At 31.5% G+C, this 18,762-nt stretch overlaps 1 protein-coding gene across 1 annotated transcript; it reads left to right on the plus strand.

Moving 5' to 3' along the window:
- The first annotated feature begins 1,010 nt into the window (after positions 1–1,010).
- On the plus strand, positions 1,011–18,730 carry LOC130447884 (uncharacterized). Its single transcript, XM_056784927.1, has 15 exons — positions 1,011–1,202; positions 7,948–8,088; positions 8,193–8,358; positions 11,044–11,235; positions 11,296–11,480; positions 11,536–11,874; positions 11,937–12,490; positions 13,611–13,623; positions 14,891–15,040; positions 15,181–15,514; positions 15,569–15,760; positions 15,985–16,172; positions 17,098–17,433; positions 17,750–17,897; positions 18,240–18,730. The coding sequence occupies exons 1-15, from the start codon at positions 1,065–1,067 to the stop codon at positions 18,551–18,553; spliced, it is 3,390 nt and encodes a 1,129-aa protein (XP_056640905.1). The 5' UTR covers positions 1,011–1,064; the 3' UTR covers positions 18,554–18,730.
- Positions 18,731–18,762: the final 32 nt, after the last annotated feature.

Here is an 18,762-nt window from a genome sequence, read left to right on the forward strand (position 1 = left end):
AATTAAATGAGTTGTAATCTATAAACCAAATGACATATACGAGTGACTTTAAAAAAATATATATGTAAATACGAATCCATTTTATACATATTTCAAATGAAAAAGCAAAATAAGACATTTAAATTTCTTTAGTTATCTCAAAAATTTACGAAGTTAAGACCTTTTTTTATTGTTTTTTTGACTGGACTATGACAGATACGACACACGTGACAGTGGAGAAAGAGAAAATATCCACTTGACATTTTGACAGCTATGACACACGTGACAGTGGAGGAAAAAAATATAAAATTATTGATTAATTATTTGAAATTTGTTTATTAATAGGATTAATATAGATTTTTAAAATTTAAAGTGTACAGAAAATGAAGTAATTTCGAAAACTCAATTGTAAATAAAACTCGCGAAAAGATAAGATATGTTTATAAACAATGTTGTATGAACAAAAATAATTTGGTGGTAACTGATAACGCGAAATAACATCATCCAAAAATTATCTATTACATATCACATGGATGTATAGAGAAGGAAAAAATTTCTTGATGATATCTGTAAAGTTATTTTGGATCGGTCTATCGTATAACATGAATCACATCCAACGATTCTTTTAATTCTTTGGAAAGATTTAGATCAACTTTCGCGATATATATGAATGGACTATAACTAAATTAATCGACTGAAAACGATGAGTTGTTAGCTTCAATTTATTCATAACAAATAAATTTGTATGTCCTGTCAACAAAGGAGAATTTGTTCATCGTTCGTTGACATACGGGGGTTGCTAATTAAGTTCAATCATGGTCGCTATGAAAAAGCTCAATCGCAGACAACGAATCATTCTCCACGAAGCAAATACAAAACATTTTTGGACAGTGAAAACATTGATTTTCTTTTTTTTTTTGATAAAATCACAGAATCTTAGCCGCCGAAATACTTCGGTACCGTAAAAACGGAACTAGCCGTTCCCATCTCTACCGAAACGGATTTATAACATAAGTTGGAACGACCTACAAATTAAATTGAAGAGAGAGTGTGACGCGCATTAACGTTCGAGAAGAATAAAAATTATGTCCGATGAAATAGTAGTTAATACAGATGTCGGGAAAATTCGTGGGAAATTACAGAGAGATTACCACGATGGGATTTTTTATAGTTTCAGCGGTATACCTTACGCGAAACCACCCATTGGAGAATTAAGATTTAAGGTGAGCTTTTTTGATATTGACCTTGACATCAAAAATATACGAATTTGAACTTGAACTTTCTTTTTACTATTTCATATTATCATTTCCAATTAAAAGAACATCGAAAATACGGTTTAGTTTCTAGAATTTTTTTTCGAAATGAATAAAAAATTTTTCTAATTTAATTATCTATGTGAAAAGTAAGAATTTTATTATTAAGTATCTGTTAAGTACCTTGATATCTTTTTTTAACAAAATGATAAAACCAAAATTTGAATATTTTTGATATTTATATAAATACTTCAGAAATTTTAAGTGTGTACTTGAAATCGTTATAATAAAACCATTGTTTTCGATTTTGAATCACAAATTGTGTCATTTTTGGTTATCAATTTTTTATTTCCATCTCGCGATTTTTATTGTATAATAATTTTCTTACTTTCACGTAGCAAAAATAAATCTGTCATATTCTATCCCATAAAATTTGAAAACTAAATTCTGCTTTTTATTTTCGTTCTAATTCACTTTTAATTTTGAAATGTATTTTGGAAAATTCCGCCAACTTCTTTTTGATTCAATGTTATACTAAAAGTTAAAAATTTTGAAAAATTTCGTATTTTAATTTCAATTTGAAAACAAAGCCCTAGCCTAACCTAAAAAATATTAATTTTCGACATTGGGGACTCAAAATAAAACTGTCCAAGAGTTTTTTGAAATACCAACGATCTTTATCAAGGTTTTAAAAAGCGCTGATGAAGATCGAAACGACGGATTTTGAAAAACTCTTGAATAGTTTTATTTTGAGTCCTCAACCAGCAATAACATTCGAAATTGACAACCCCTAATTTTATAAGTACTAATCTAAATTATTTTATTGAAAATTCAAAAAATATATCCAAATTTATCACGTAAAATATCAAAAATACACAGAGTGAATCATAAATAATAGAAAACGTTGATAAACGTTCATAACAGAGAAATGATACAAGGTGTCTCAAAAAAAGTTCGTATTCGAAGACTCTGCGTTCGTTATGCGTGCATGAGTTTTAAAAAAACTACAATTCGGCAAATTTGGCCCGTAGATTTTGCGTTCGTTATGCGTGCATGAGATTTAGAAAAACGATAATTCGGCAAATTTAGCGCGTAGATTCTATGTTCGATATGCGTGAATGAGTTTAAAGCAAACGACAATTTGGCAAATTTAGCGCGTAGATTCTGCGTGCATGAGTTTTAGAAAAACGATAATTCGGCAAATTTAGCGCGTAGATTCTATGTTCGATATGCGTGAATGAGTTTAAAGCAAACGACAATTCGGCAAATTTACCGCGTAGATTCTGCGTGCATGAGTTTTAGAAAAATGATAATTCGGCAAATTTAGCGCGTAGATTCTGCGTGCATAAGATTTAGAAAAACGATCATTCGGCAAATTTAGCGCGTAGACTCTACGTGCACGAGTTTTAGAAAAACGATAACTCGGCAAATTTAGTGCGTAGATTCTGCGTGCATGAGTTTTAGAAAAACGATAATTCGGCAAATTTACCGCGTAGATTCTGCGTGCATGAGTTTTAGAAAAATGATAATTCGGCAAATTTAGCGCGTAGATTCTGCGTGCATAAGATTTAGAAAAACGATCATTCGGCAAATTTAGCGCGTAGACTCTACGTGCACGAGTTTTAGAAAAACGATAACTCGGCAAATTTAGTGCGTAGATTCTGCGTGCATGAGTTTTAGAAAAACGATCATTCGGCAAATTTAGCGCGTAGACTCTACGTGCACGAGTTTTAGAAAAACGATAACTCGGCAAATTTAGTGCGTAGATTCTGCGTGCATGAGTTTTAGAAAAACGATAATTCGGCAAATTTAGCGCGTAGATTCTATGTTCGATATGCGTGAATGAGTTTAAAGCAAACGACAATTCGGCAAATTTACCGCGTAGATTCTGCGTGCATGATTTTTAGAAAAATGATAATTCGGCAAATTTAGCGCGTAGATTCTGCGTGCATAAGATTTAGAAAAACGATCATTCGGCAAATTTAGCGCGTAGACTCTACGTGCACGAGTTTTAGAAAAACGATAACTCGGCAAATTTAGTGCGTAGATTCTGCGTGCATGAGTTTTAGAAAAACGATAATTCGCAAATTTAGCGCGTAGATTTTGCGTGCATGAGTTTTAGAAAAACGATAATTGGCAAATTTAGCGCGTAGATTTTGCGTGCATGAGTTTCTGAAAAACGATAATTCGGCAAATTTAGCGCGTAGGCTCTACGTGCACGAGTTTTAGAAAAACGATAATTCGGCAAATTTAGTGCGTAGATTCTGCGTGCATGAGTTTTAGAAAAACGATAATTCGGCAAATTTAGTGCGTAGATTCTACGTGCATGAGTTTTAGAAAAACGATAATTCGGCAAATTTAGCGCGTAGGCTCTACGTGCACGAGTTTTAGAAAAACGATAATTCGGCAAATTTAGCGCGTAGATTCTACGTGCATGAGTTTTAGAAAAACGATAATTCGGCAAATTTAGTGCGTAGATTCTGCGTGCATGAGTTTTAGAAAAACGATAATTCGCAAATTTAGCGCGTAGATTTTGCGTGCATGAGTTTCTGAAAAACGATAATTCCGCAAATTTAGCGCGTAGACTCTACGTGCACGAGTTTTAGAAAAACGATAACTCGGCTAATTTAGCGCGTAGATTTTGCGTGCATGAGTTTTAGAAAAACGATAATTCGGCAAATTTAGCGCGTAGATTTTGCGTGCATGAGTTTCTGAAAAACGATAATTCGGCAAATTTAGCGCGTAGATTTTGCGTGCATGAGTTTATGAAAAACGATAATTCGGCAAATTTAGCGCGTAAACTCTACGTGCACGAGTTTTAGAAAAACGATAACTCGGCAAATTTAGTGCGTAGATTCTGCGTGCATGAGTTTTAGAAAAACGATAATTCGCAAATTTAGCGCGTAGATTTTGCGTGCATGAGTTTTAGAAAAACGATAATTGGCAAATTTAGCGCGTAGATTTTGCGTGCATGAGTTTCTGAAAAACGATAATTCGGCAAATTTAGCGCGTAGGCTCTACGTGCACGAGTTTTAGAAAAACGATAACTCGGCAAATTTAGCGCGTAGATTCTACGTGCATGAGTTTTAGAAAAACGATAATTCGGCAAATTTAGTGCGTAGATTCTGCGTGCATGAGTTTTAGAAAAACGATAATTCGCAAATTTAGCGCGTAGATTTTGCGTGCATGAGTTTCTGAAAAACGATAATTCGGCAAATTTAGCGCGTAGACTCTACGTGCACGAGTTTTAGAAAAACGATAACTCGGCTAATTTAGCGCGTAGATTTTGCGTGCATGAGTTTTAGAAAAACGATAATTCGGCAAATTTAGCGCGTAGATTTTGCGTGCATGAGTTTCTGAAAAACGATAATTCGGCAAATTTAGCGCGTAGATTTTGCGTGCATGAGTTTATGAAAAACGATAATTCGGCAAATTTAGTGCGTAAACTCTACGTGCACGAGTTTTAGAAAAACGATAACTCGGCAAATTTAGCGCGTAGATTCTGCGTGCATGAGTTTTAGAAAAACGATAATTCGCAAATTTAGCGCGTAGATTTTGCGTCCACGAGTTTCTGAAAAACGATAATTCGGCAAATTTAGCGCGTAGACTCTACGTGCACGAGTTTTAGAAAAACGATAACTCGGCAAATTTAGTGCGTAGATTCTGCGTGCATGAGTTTTAGAAAAACGATAACTCGGCAAATTTAGCGCGTAGACTCTACGTGCACGAGTTTTAGAAAAACGATAACTCGGCAAATTTAGCGCGTAGATTCTGCGTGCATGAGTTTTAGAAAAACGATAATTCGCAAATTTAGCGCGTAGATTCTGCGTGCACGAGTTTTAGAAAAACGATAACTCGGCAAATTTAGCGCGTAGATTCTGCGTGCATGAGTTTTAGAAAAACGATAATTCGCAAATTTAGCGCGTAGATTTTGCGTCCACGAGTTTCTGAAAAACGATAATTCGGCAAATTTAGCGCGTAGACTCTACGTGCACGAGTTTTAGAAAAACGATAACTCGGCAAATTTAGCGCGTAGATTCTGCGTGCATGAGTTTTAGAAAAACGATAATTCGGCAAATTTAGTGCGTAGATTCTGCGTGCATGAGTTTTAGAAAAACGATAATTTGCAAATTTAGCGCGTAGATTTTGCGTGCATGAATTTTAGAAAAACGATAATTCGGCAAATTTAGCGCGTAGATTTTGCGTGCATGAGTTTCTGAAAAACGATAATTCGGCAAATTTAGCGCGTAGACTCTACGTGCACGAGTTTTAGAAAAACGATAACTCGGCAAATTTAGCGCGTAGATTCTGCGTGCATGAGTTTTAGAAAAACGATAATTCGCAAATTTAGCGCGTAGATTTTGCGTCCACGAGTTTCTGAAAAACGATAATTCGGCAAATTTAGCGCGTAGACTCTACGTGCACGAGTTTTAGAAAAACGATAACTCGGCAAATTTAGCGCGTAGATTCTGCGTGCATGAGTTTTAGAAAAACGATAATTCGCAAATTTAGCGCGTAGATTCTGCGTGCACGAGTTTTAGAAAAACGATAACGCGGCAAATTTAGCGCGTAGATTCTGCGTGCATGAGATTTAGAAAAACGATAACTCGTCAAATTTAGCGCGTAATTCTGCGTGTATGAGTTTTAGAAAAACGATAATTCGGTAAATTCTAGCGCGTAGACTCTGCGTTCGTTAAGCGTGCATGAGATTTAGAAAAACGATAATTCGACAAATTTGGCGCGTAGAGAATTTTTTTATATAATATATTTAAATTGATAATACAGTTATACGAAATTTATTTATTTGGAATCATTTTTTGAATATTACGTATTTGGTATAAGTACTAATTTGATTTTAATATGCATTATTCTAAAGTAATTCTTTAAAATGGATTATTAAGTATTTAGGTTTTAATAATTATATTTTTTTTCCATAAAACCATTAATGAAGTATTGAGGCACTCGAAGGTATCAAAAAAATTATAGTTTGATACAGAAAATTACGCATTTTTTTTCACAATTATTTATAATCAAATCGTGATGCAATGGAAACTTGTATAATAAAAATTCTTCAACGTAAAAATGCCTTCTCATTTAGAGATACTATTTTGTACATAAGGTAATTTAAACACATGTGGTGCTTTAAATTGTTTTACATTGAATCTAGTTACATACTAATCGAACAAAGTCAAGAAAACTTTGAAAGAAAACGACATTAGACGAAACTAATTGTTATCATTTAACATAAATTTACGAGGATCAATATAAAAGCTGAACTAGATTGTACTCTGAGCGAGACAAAACCGTACAGGACCAGCATCGCAGTCCAAATGAGGTGACGACGAAATGTTGTAGAAAATATCGACACGAGAAAGCTGTGTACAAGATGGATGCACCGTTTGCTAATAAGGAAACAAAAACATAGTAATGAAGATGTTTCCATCGAGTGTTTCATAAAAATAAAAAAGTTTTATGAAACGTGGATCCAAAATTTTCCAACAATGAAGAAATTATATTTTTTTATTTGGCTAGGTACTAATGGGATCACCCTCGTATGTACGTTGTCTTATCGATATCCGGAAAATAAACAAAACAAATTGCGAACTATACATTGCGTATAGGGTTAAATAAATATTGATAAAATCAAATTTCTCCGACACATGTAATTCGAATTTCTAAATAAACTTATCAATAGTTTTTATTTTTTTTTTTTTTGAAACAACTAAAAACGTCATAAGTGACACGACGTCATTATTCAGATTATAAATTATAAATATTTATAGTTTTTTGTATATTTTAGACGAAAGCTAGAAATAGAAATATAAAAAAGGCGTTTAAAAACAAAAATATAGCGAAGATATCCAAGAGAGAAAATACGAGGAAGATAGCGGAAAATAAAAGTTGGAAAGAACAAAAAAGATAGGAAAATAAAAGACAGTATTAACGATGACAATCTAAATTGAGAAAAGGTGACGAAAAAACTCCTGATAGGACAAGACGAAAGTAAAGAAATGGAATAAAAAGAGATCTAAAAAAATGAAGAAAATCTATAAAAGGAAATCACATTAAAACGTTGTTTGTTCCAAAGTGAGCTATCGTCATTCACATGGAATAAAAAAATAATAAAGAAGAAATTCTACAAAAAAGGGAACCAGAGCGAAATATATGAGATTAGAAGCGACCGTAAGAAAATGGAGAATATCTTAAGGAAAAAAGAAAACTAGAAAACTAACACCTCAAATTAAACGTGAGTGATCGACTTGGAGCTACCTGCAAGAGGATTGCAGATATCCTGGTCGCTACTGGAGACGATGTCGAAAAAATCCATAAAGAAAATTCGTGATGAAATCAAATTCTACTGAGATAATGATAAAAAATGATGTTTTCTTCTATGCGCTTTCAAATCGGAAAAATAATGAATGGAGACAAGCCAAAACTTGATGTGGAAGATGTTTCCAACTTGGACTTGGTTCTGCTGTAGCACAAGCATTCAAAACTGCAGATTTTATTGGATAAAACAAATGTGAAATAAAAATTTGTTAATATAATTAAAAAGATTGATGAAGAAGACATTTACAATGTACCAAATTATCCAATAAAAACGTATTAAAAAGGAATACAAGCTTGATTCATCTATTTTTTCTATACGACTAATTATTTTTAATTAATAATTATGTAGATACATTGAATAAATATCATTACGTATTGATTTTAGGCACCTGAAGCAGCTGAACCATGGGAAGGCGTCAGAGATGGTACTAAAGAAGGATACGAATGTCCTTCGTTGGATTTAACTTTTAAATATCACATTGGACATGAAGATAATTGTTTAAACTTGAATATTTATACGAAAAACGTAAGTAGCAATAATAAATTCGATTGTATAAAGAATAAGAAAATTTCTGTACAAAAAAAAAACTTAAAATATTATTAGTTAAAACGTTAAGGTTTAACTTGCAGTTTCAGAGAAAAAATATGCAGCTAATTCCAAAGAAACCTGTCATGGTTTTTATACACGGTGGTGGATTTATTTACGGATCGAATAAATCGCAACTCATCGGCCCAAATTACCTAATGACCGAGAATATTGTATTTGTAACAATCAATTATCGACTTGGAGTGTTCGGTAAGAAAAAAATTTCATTTATCTGAATTAATAGACAAACTAAGGTTAAAACAATGTTAAGAGAGTTGATATTCAAGTTCTTTAGATATGGCAACACTGATTTCAATACGTCAAATCTGACATTGTCATTTTGAACTTTGACATTTCTAGTAGTGAACGTATTCAGAAAGTGTGAACCTAAAATTAATCAAAAATCGATTCAATGATGATCTCGTCAAGGCTGCCAAGGTATCAAACGAAAAATTTTGTAATTAAATAAAAAGTTTTAAAAATTGATTGTCATTTACGTAATAAAATATTAATATATACAAAGTAAACAAAATCAAACGAATAATTTAATTATTTCATTTTGGAATATAAGCAAAATAAAACCATTTTTTTTCAAGCGAATACATAAATTATTTCGTTATTTACACATAATTTCAATTACAAAAGGTGATACTAGTTTCGTAAATATTAAAACGGATTTAAATTATCAAAATATCACTCACCCATCGATTCCCATGGTGTTACATCAACTCGAATCGTGAACCATTAAAACTAGACTATATTTTCAACCATTTTCACTTGAAATTCCAACAAAATCGAACCGATTTCGCGACGAGCGGTTGCCGTACCACATTTATAACTTACATTAACTCACACATTACAAAACCTTCTCTATGATACAAACTTGGTAGTCCACTACGTTAGAGCAACCATAAGTCTAGTATCTATGTTTATAGAGTAACTAATTTCCCATAATAATCGATTATTATGAAGAAAAAAGCGTAACCCGACAGCCTTGTCCTAGTTATTTAAGAAAATTTTATTTTTATTGAAAAAACTTGAAGAAATTTTAAAAATTATATTGATGTTTACATTTGGAAAAACATTTTCGAAAACTACGAGTCTTTATTGCCCCCAGAGAAAGTTATATAATCAGAATCGCAATTCCAAACACACATTAACAAATATCAAATATAAATAAGAAAATATTCAAACCTAAAATACTTGTTAATTAATTAATTAATATCGATTTAACTTTTTAAAAACATGTAGCATTTTTACTGAACCTGTATATTTAAAATTAAAGTATAATTTTATTAATCATTCACTCTCAATATGCACCTACCTTTAGGCATACCACTACACATGCGAAAAAACGTAAGAAACATCTGTGAAACAAAAAACAATATTCAGAAATCTCTTCTTGAATATAACCGAAATAATAAATCACCCTGTATGTTAATTAGGAAGTAGTTTCTATCTATAGATGTATGAGTCAATCTATATTATTACAAAACAACAAAATTGATAGGAATGCAGTAAAAAAGAAAATTAGAAGGTTGGAAACAACAAATGAATGAATAAATAAATAAAACAAAGTTAATATATGCAAATGGCTTCCATAGACAAAGTGTCAATGTTGAATAATTGAATGTTATAAATTGGATATGTGAAAAGAAACTTTGACTTTCTATAACATTATTTAAATCATATAATTCTCACCCTAATTTTGAATATATCAACATTTATTTGCACTACATACATATAAAAATTTCACTTTCAATAAAACTTTACATAAATCAAGTAAACAACGTTGAAACACACTGTCTGCAACACTGACTAGATCGTCTAGACTCTAGACTAATCAATCGTATTATTTTGATAGGTGTTAAACAAAGAGAGGTGATTAGTGATTGCATTCACTTCTTCTGATTTCATTTATGTGTCAAATGAATATGGATATACCGGGATAATTAAAACTATGTTATTATTTATATTATTCATTATTCCAATTTAAAAATAAAATATTTATTATAATGAATAATTAGGTAATAAATTACATTATAGACATATTGAAAATAAATTTTTTTGTCATAATTAAATATATAGAACAAGTTGAAAGAAACTAGTTCAAATTTGATGCTAAATGAAGGGGGGGCAATTAGTGATTGCATTCATTTTCTTTTGATCTTACTTGATTAGGTTATTTGTATATACGAGGTATATTGAAATTTTGTCATCTATATGTTTAATTAACAATAAAAAAAATTAATGAGAATTAGAAATCATAATTTCCATAAAAATCATGTGCTAGGTGATTCGAATAAAATTAAATCTACGTTGATTCGATATTCAATGTATACAAGGTGTTATAAAAGTTTATTATTTATTTTGCACGAATAACAAAAAATTCTTAATAAAAACTGAAAAAATTATGTTAATTTTAATAATAATAATATACCAGGTGACTCTAATTATGTTGAATAGATAATTAATATATACAGGGTGTGTTAATTATCAATTATTATGAATGAATAACAAATATTTAATACAATTAATAAATTATAGTGATTTTGATTAAAGTAATTTACCAGGTGAGTCAAATAAAGATAAATAAATGTTGATTAAATATTCAATATATATATACAGATTGTCTCAAAAGTTTATTATTAAAAATTTTATATAGATTTTTTTCGATTAAAATAATGTACCAGGGAATTCAAATAGAGTTAGATCTGTGATATTTGATATATACGAGGTGTGTTGATAAAAGTTTATTTTTTAATAAATAATTTTGAATTAACAACAGATAATGATATACCGGGTTAATCAAATGAAACTAGATTGATATTTGTATATATTAGGTGATAATTATTAAACGTTTATATTTAAAACTTGTTATTATTAAAATTACAGGGTTTCTTTCTATGACGGATCAATCTTTGGGTGTACCTGGTAACGCGGGTTTGAAAGATCAAGTTTTAGCTTTAAAATGGGTACAGAAACACATCGACAAATTCGGTGGGGACCCAAATAACGTCACGATATTCGGAGAAAGTGCCGGTAGTGCTTCGGTTCATTATCTTTTACTTTCACCGCTTTCGAAAGGTATTTAATGAGAAAAATATATAAAAAAATTCGTGAATTTCGTTTCTGTATTATTTTTAGGATTATTTCATAAAGCAATTATGCAAAGCGGTTGCGCCTTCAATTCTTGGGCTAAAGGTACGAATAATTTCAAAGCTATAGCTAAAGCTATGGGTTATAAAGACGTAGATGAAAAAACAGTTTTCCAAAAACTATGTAGAGCTAGTGCCAAAAGTCTAGTTACCGCGCAATGCAAAATAGAAGACGTGAGTATAATTTTATCCTTGAAATAATCGGATACATAATTTTTTTTAATTCCAGGCATTTTTTGCTAGTTTTCAAAGGCCATTCGTTCCCGTAGTGGAATATCCGCACACAGGGGCATTTTTAACTGAAAATCCCGAAGAAATAATGAAAAACGGAAAATACCATCAAGTACCTTGTATAATAGGATATACATCGATGGAAGGTCTTTTGTACGAGCTACTGAGAAGAACCAGAAACGATGCGGGTCTTCCGGAAAATTTAGAAAGAGATATACCGGTCGATATGAATGTTACACAAAAATCGGAAAAAGCTAAAGAAATAGCGCAGAAAATGCAGAAATTTTATTACGAAGACAGAGATCTATCAGAAAAAAACATAAACGATAGATACGTGGTAAGTTATAAGTCTTGAATTTATTTAATTATAATAATACAACGAAACTTGTTTTATTGTAGATGTTGAGCGACACGCAGTTTCTTTATGGTATCCAAAAAACCATAAAATTAATGAAACGACACGGTTATAATCCCGTTTACGTTTACAGAATGAGTTTAGTGAGTTCTTTAAACTTCTTAAAGAAAGTTTGTGAAGTTAAGCATCTGAAAACGATGTTGGTTCTATCGGCGTTAACGAAAATTTCTGGTGGATCGAGTTTGAAGACATTCTTTCAAAACCTACGAGAAAAACTTCCAGTGAAGCATATACAAGGTGTATCCCACGCCGACGATCTGTTTTACCTGTTTAGCACTCATATTAACCCGAGTATCGTTAGGGGCAGCGAAGAAGATAAATATATACAGAGGTTTGTTAAACTTTGGACGGATTTCGCTAGATTTGGTAATCCTACGCCGAAACCTGAAGAAATTTTCGATAATACGATTTGGAATACGGTGCAGGATGAAAGTATAGCAAATATTTTCGATATTAATAGAAAAATTACTATTACCAAAAACTTTGAGGAGAAAAGAGTGAAATTTTGGGAAGATATGTATAAAACTTATAAAATTTAGTTTCAAATTATGTGATTTTAGGTTAAGATAAAAGATAAAAGTTGATAAAAAATGTGGGAATGTAAAAAAATAACAATGTCATAGTATAATTACTCGATTTTCCCGATACGTAGTACTAGTATTATTATTTTTATGAATTTATTTATTTAAAATTCGATTTTGTAATAAAAAAATTATAGCTATTTGTACGTTTTATTTCTTTTTATTCATTTGAACCGTTAAAATCGACCCCTCGACATGATTTAGGCCGATTTGCAAAGGTTCTAATGACAAAGGGAAAAGCTCGGCTATAGACTTGATGTAGACAGTCTCACAAAGATCCTAATGACAGAATTTTTTTCACTAAAGAGATCCTGAGAAACCTTTAGCAAGTGCTCCGCTATAGACTTGATGTATACCGTGTCACAAAGGTCCTAATGACAGAAAAAAAAGAACTCGGGTATAGACTTGATGTGAACTTTTTCGAGTTTATTGCAATTTTTGGGTTGGCTTGAAAAGAGAATAGGTGTAGAGATGCTATAATCTGGCCGGTCGGTAGTGAGAGCAATAAAAACGCGTGATCGGCTCATGGGATGCTGTGGTACCTTTTATAACGATTCGTATTGGTTGAAGCAATGTCCGAGAAAGTCAAGTTCACACAGCTGCACGTTACATTAATTCATTATTATTATATTCTAAAAATTTTATATTAATAATTATTTTAAGCTTTTGTTTTATTATGTTATTTATTTACTTTGATAAAAATTAAAAATTAAACTACATTTCTAACCTGCGCTTTTACAGTAAGAATTATGTGACTGTATGCGTATGTTAAACATGTACTTTAATTTTTATTATTCTTTAATATGTGGTATTATAGTTATGTTATACATTGACTATCTTCTATTTTAAAATAAATTTTATTGTTAAAAGTGGCTGTGATATTCATGGAATTAAATTTAAACTGTCTATTTACCTTATTCAATCTGAAGAACAATCTTTTCTAAACGCGTATTTGCTTTAATACTTTTAGAATTTTGACAAAATGCATCTGAGGATACAAAGCATAATAAATATTTATTATTTATAAAAACTGGGGCGATTTTCCTCATTGCAACCAAGTTATTGTTTTTATTGTAGTTGCAATCTTTTGGTTAGTGTGGGTAAGAAAATATTCCAAGACTATAATGTTTACATATTGGATAAAAGTGGCACCGATTTTAAATTCCACCAATAAAACGCTAAAACGACAAGAGTCACAATGACAATGGAATGTTATCATCAGGTGGTCAACAATTACGGTTAGATCATTTCCATCCCTAAAAATACCGATAAGTTCCTTCACATCACGATCTTGCACTACCTTCGGGGAAAATTATTCGAAATAAAATGTAATAATTTAATGGAAAAACAAGTGGAACCTCTAATAATAAATTTAAGAGCTGATTCGTCCTCGTCGGAATCAGATTCCGATTTAGATTAAAATAAAAATTCATCCGCCCTTATATCCCTCTCCACCACCTTTTTTGAAAACAAAGAATTTGTTCAGGAAAGGACCTTGTGTTGTTTATAAAGATTATTATTATTATTATTTATATCGTTTTGTATGAATTTACTTTATAACCTTTGATAGGTATTTGAATAAAACATATAGCACGATATTTCTTTCTTAGATATTACTTTACAGTATTAGGTAGCCTTACATTTTTATTTAATATACCATAAATTTGAAAAACCGTCTAGCTATTTTAGGTTAGAGAAAACAAAATTACGATTAAAATAATAATTTTTTATATATTTATAGATACTTTTAAAACAATCAAGGCAACGTGTGAAATATGTAGGTATAACATTTAGTAGTTAACTAAGTGAACGAAGATTTTAATGTATGAATGCTATGCAATTGATAAATAAAAGTATTATTTATATGATATGATATTGAAATAAAGTATTTAAAATCCAAATAGAAATGTTAGTTTGAAAAAAGCATTTAAATTCAATTCAAATTTGCCACTAAATACCTTTTAGTGTTGTGTATGGTGTGATTCAGGCTTCAGAGACAGAGACCAGTAGAACTCATCGCCTATTATTGGAAAATCTTTGATCGCCGAGCCTTTTTCTCAAATCTGGGTACCGAAAATGATCCAAATTATAATAACGTGTGTGTTCTAAGGCAGTTTTTAGTATCCGAAATAGCTTTTATTTCGAAAATATACCTGTCATAAGATACAATAAACAAAGAAGTGTTGACACCGAACGTTTAACATATCGATTATTCACATTCAATTTGATAAATAAGAGTTTGATACGCTCCTGGTTTCACGAAATAACTAGCGAGTCCAAGGTTTACCAGCGATAACTGTCGAAAGTGAAGTGTTTGATTTCTATAAAATTATCTACTCGTCCAGTTGTAATTTTAGTTCGATACATCGAAAATGTCGCAACCCATTGTACAGGTAAAACAAGGAAAATTATTAGGAAAAATACTTGACGACGTGTATGGTAAAAAATATTATAATTTCCTCGGTATACCATACGCAAAACCCCCATTAGGAGAACTAAGATTTAAGGTAAGTGAAATAACGTTATAGAATAGAGATTTAAGTGATAAAATAACGATATTAAATACTCTATTAATTTATAACAGAATTTTAAGATCATAGGCGTACATTTCGATGTATTTTTATTTATTTAAATTTTTATTTTCGAGGCTCCACAACCACCTGAAAAATGGAAAGGCGTTCGGGATGCCACCGAGGAAGGCAACGAATGTTTTGCTAGACAATTCATGGAATTTTCCGGTTCGGAAGATTGTTTATACCTCAATGTATATACGAGGGATGTAAGTAAAGATATACAAACTATTGTAGAAATAATATTTTTTTTATCAAAGATTTGTAGTGAAAAATTAAAACCTGTAATGTTTTGGATACATGGAGGGGGATTCACGACTGGTTCTAGTACCAATAAACTCTACGGACCGGATTATTTGATACAGGAAAACGTCGTATTAGTAACAATAAATTATCGTTTAGGACCGTTAGGTAAAAAAATATAATTCGTGATATAAAATCCTGTAAAAATCTGTTATTTTTAAGGTTTCTTGGCTTTAGAAGATCCAGAAGCCGGAGTACCAGGCAACGCGGCTTTTAAAGATATGGTAATGGGGTTGAAATGGGTGCAAGATAATATAAAACAGTTTTCTGGTGATCCTAATAACGTTACGATATTTGGCGAAAGTGCCGGAGCCGCCTCTGTACATCTACTAATATTATCCCCAATGGCAAAGGGTAAAGTTTATTTTTTTAACTGAATAGGAAAAAAAATTTTGAAATGGAAAACTTCATGGCTGAATCAAAACAATAGTCAGATCGTGTCGTGGTGGTGATTTTTTGGTGTCAAGAGCCAAAATTTGTATAAAAATGAACCCGATTTGTAACAACCCACGAAACTCACATACTACAAGGTTTGTACGAAAACTATTCATTATAAAAACGTCGAATAATATTTTTAGGTTTATTCCATAAAGCTATTCTACAGAGTGGTTGTGCCACAAACGGTTGGGCGCTGCCTAATAAAGTGACAGCTCACATTTTCGCTCAGAAAGCCGGTATTTTCACCAACAATGACAAGGAGCTCGTTAAACATTTACAGCAATTAACTTTGGATGAATTAGAAGAAACAATAAAGAAATTACCGGGGGTGAGAATTAATTTTCATAATGAACTATAGATTAAATGAAAATGAACGATTTTTTTGAGGTTAACCCTAATTTTTCAATACTTACTAATTATTTTAAGGAACTTCGTTATTCGTTTTTTAAAATATTAAAAGAAAGAGCAACTCAAACAATTTACACGTAGACATCACCTTGATATTTATGGTGTACTGAAAATTATCAATAGATGGTATAAGTTAAAAAAATCCTCTAAAAATTGAGTTTTTTCACCCCATATTTCAGCAGCAGGTTTGTAGACTATAGATGTTTTTGGTAAAACTATAACAACTGTTTCTTCTTAAATTGATAAACTATAAAAATAGCTTTTATCTGTGTTGAAAATCAGTGTACCAGACTTCTAGATTGATAGCATGGATTTTAATGACAGATAGATTGCTTTTAATGTCCTAAACTTTCACCATTTTTGACGCCTTGCGATTTGTACCTTTAGAGCTTCGTCAAGGATCGATTGTATGTATCTCCGCTCAAAATCAAATGACATGATTGAAGCAGCTAATGCAGCAATTACCGAAGATATTCCAATCGGAAAGAGCTCGGAAAGATCGTATCGCAAGGGTCCTAATGACAGAATTTTTTCACTGAGAAACCTTAAGGGAGAGCTCTGCTATAGACTTAATGTAGCCCGATTCGAAAAGGTTCTAATGACAGTGGAAAGAGTTCGGTTATAGACTTAATGTAGGCCGAATTGCAAGGTTTCTAATGATAGAATTTGCTTTACCGAAGATTTCCTGATAAACTCATCTATAAATTTGATTTGGGTCCCTAATTTACCATTCAAATTTGAGAAAAACGTTATTAATATATCTCTTTAGTTCACTTTGAAGATTAAATGGGGTGGTTATACTTGAAAACTATTTTTTTTCTACTTATAATTAATTTATTTTCTAGCTGTACGCAATTGGAGAATTATTTCCATACGGACCAGTTATAGAAAAAAGTACCAAAGAACCGGCTTTTCTTACCGAAGATCCTATAGATATAATTAAATCTGGAAAATATAACAAAGTACCGATGATGATTGGTTGTTTATCTAGAGAAGGGATGTTTATATATTCTATTTGCACCAACGCCAAAAATAATTTGGTTTTAGTACCAGAAACGCTGATACCGAGATCTCTAAATTTAAGAATCGGTAGCAATTTACATAAGGAAGCAGCTGATAGAGTGAAACAATTTTATTTCGGCGATAACGATCCATTGAAAAATATCGATCAAATATATAAGGTATACATTATACGAGGTCTGGTTGTTAAATAACGAGACTGCGCGCTTAGAAAGCTTCCTAAATGGTTGCGGTAACTAAATATCTCGTCTATTACCGTCCTAAAACGAGTTCTTCCGTCGAGGGGTCTGCTCGGATAACTTAGGAAAAGATCTGCCTCGAAAGGGACCCGATTTGAGTCGATGGAAGCGGTTAAGCAGAGCTCTGCTTGGATCAATTGAAAACAACGTAACCAGTCTCGTTATTTAATAACCAGACCTCGTATAAACTATGCTATTTTCTATTTGGATATGTATTGATGAAAAAATTTTATTTTAGTTGTATACAGACAATTATTTTCTGTACGAGGTTTATAAAACGGCAAAGCTACACGTGGAAACCAATCAGCATCCGATTTTTTTCTACAGATTTCTCTTCGATACCGAATTGAATGTTCTTAAAAACAGTTACGGAATTTCAGATCCAGGTAACTCCAAAAATTATTTGAAAAAAGCGTATTTTGAGCTTTTTATGGACAATTTCATACGTTTCTGATTGTTTTTTGAACTGTTTGTGTAAGATTCCAGCGGTTTCTTCAACTGCAGTTTCTATTTCGATATATTTTCTTTGAACTACGGTTTTTCTTGGAAATTCTGCTATTCACTATTTTTACGATCGCTTTTGATCATCTATCATAATTTTACAACCCTTAAAGTGTCCAAATTCTACTGGTTTTTGTATAATTTTTCCAAAAATAAAACAATTAATGTATTAAAAATCAATCTGTTTATTTTTTAACGTTACCTCGTATAAAAATGTTTGGTTTTAGGTGCTGCGCACGCCGACGATTGTGGTTATCTTTTTAAAAGCGATTTTGTACCAGAAGTTGAAGAGGGTAGCAAAGAAGAATTGGCTATCAGGAAAACTGTTAGGTTATGGTCAAATTTTGCGAAATTCGGAAAACCGACTATTGATAAAAAAGATTATTTAGTAAACAATCAATGGCTGCCGATTACGAAAAGTAAATTTCGTGTTTTCGATATAGGAGATGAATTTAAATTGTACGATGAACATCCCGAAACGAAATCTATGCTTTTTTGGGACGAAATGCATAAAATAAATCCTTATAGTTCCAAATTATGACATTTATATATGAAACATAAGAAATTTGATAGTTATTAATAAATTGTGTAGAGAAAGAGTTTTAAGGAAAATTAATTTCTAAAATCTGTTGAATGTTGAAAAACGTTTTTTGAATAGAGTTTTCCTTAGTTCTATTCAAACATTGAAGCTTTTAATAAATATAATTTGGAAATTGGACAATTTCTATCAGTTTAGCACTCGAAAATTTG

Source organism: Diorhabda sublineata, chromosome 8 (genome assembly GCF_026230105.1).
Source record: "Diorhabda sublineata isolate icDioSubl1.1 chromosome 8, icDioSubl1.1, whole genome shotgun sequence".
Classification (NCBI taxonomy): domain Eukaryota; kingdom Metazoa; phylum Arthropoda; class Insecta; order Coleoptera; family Chrysomelidae; genus Diorhabda; species Diorhabda sublineata.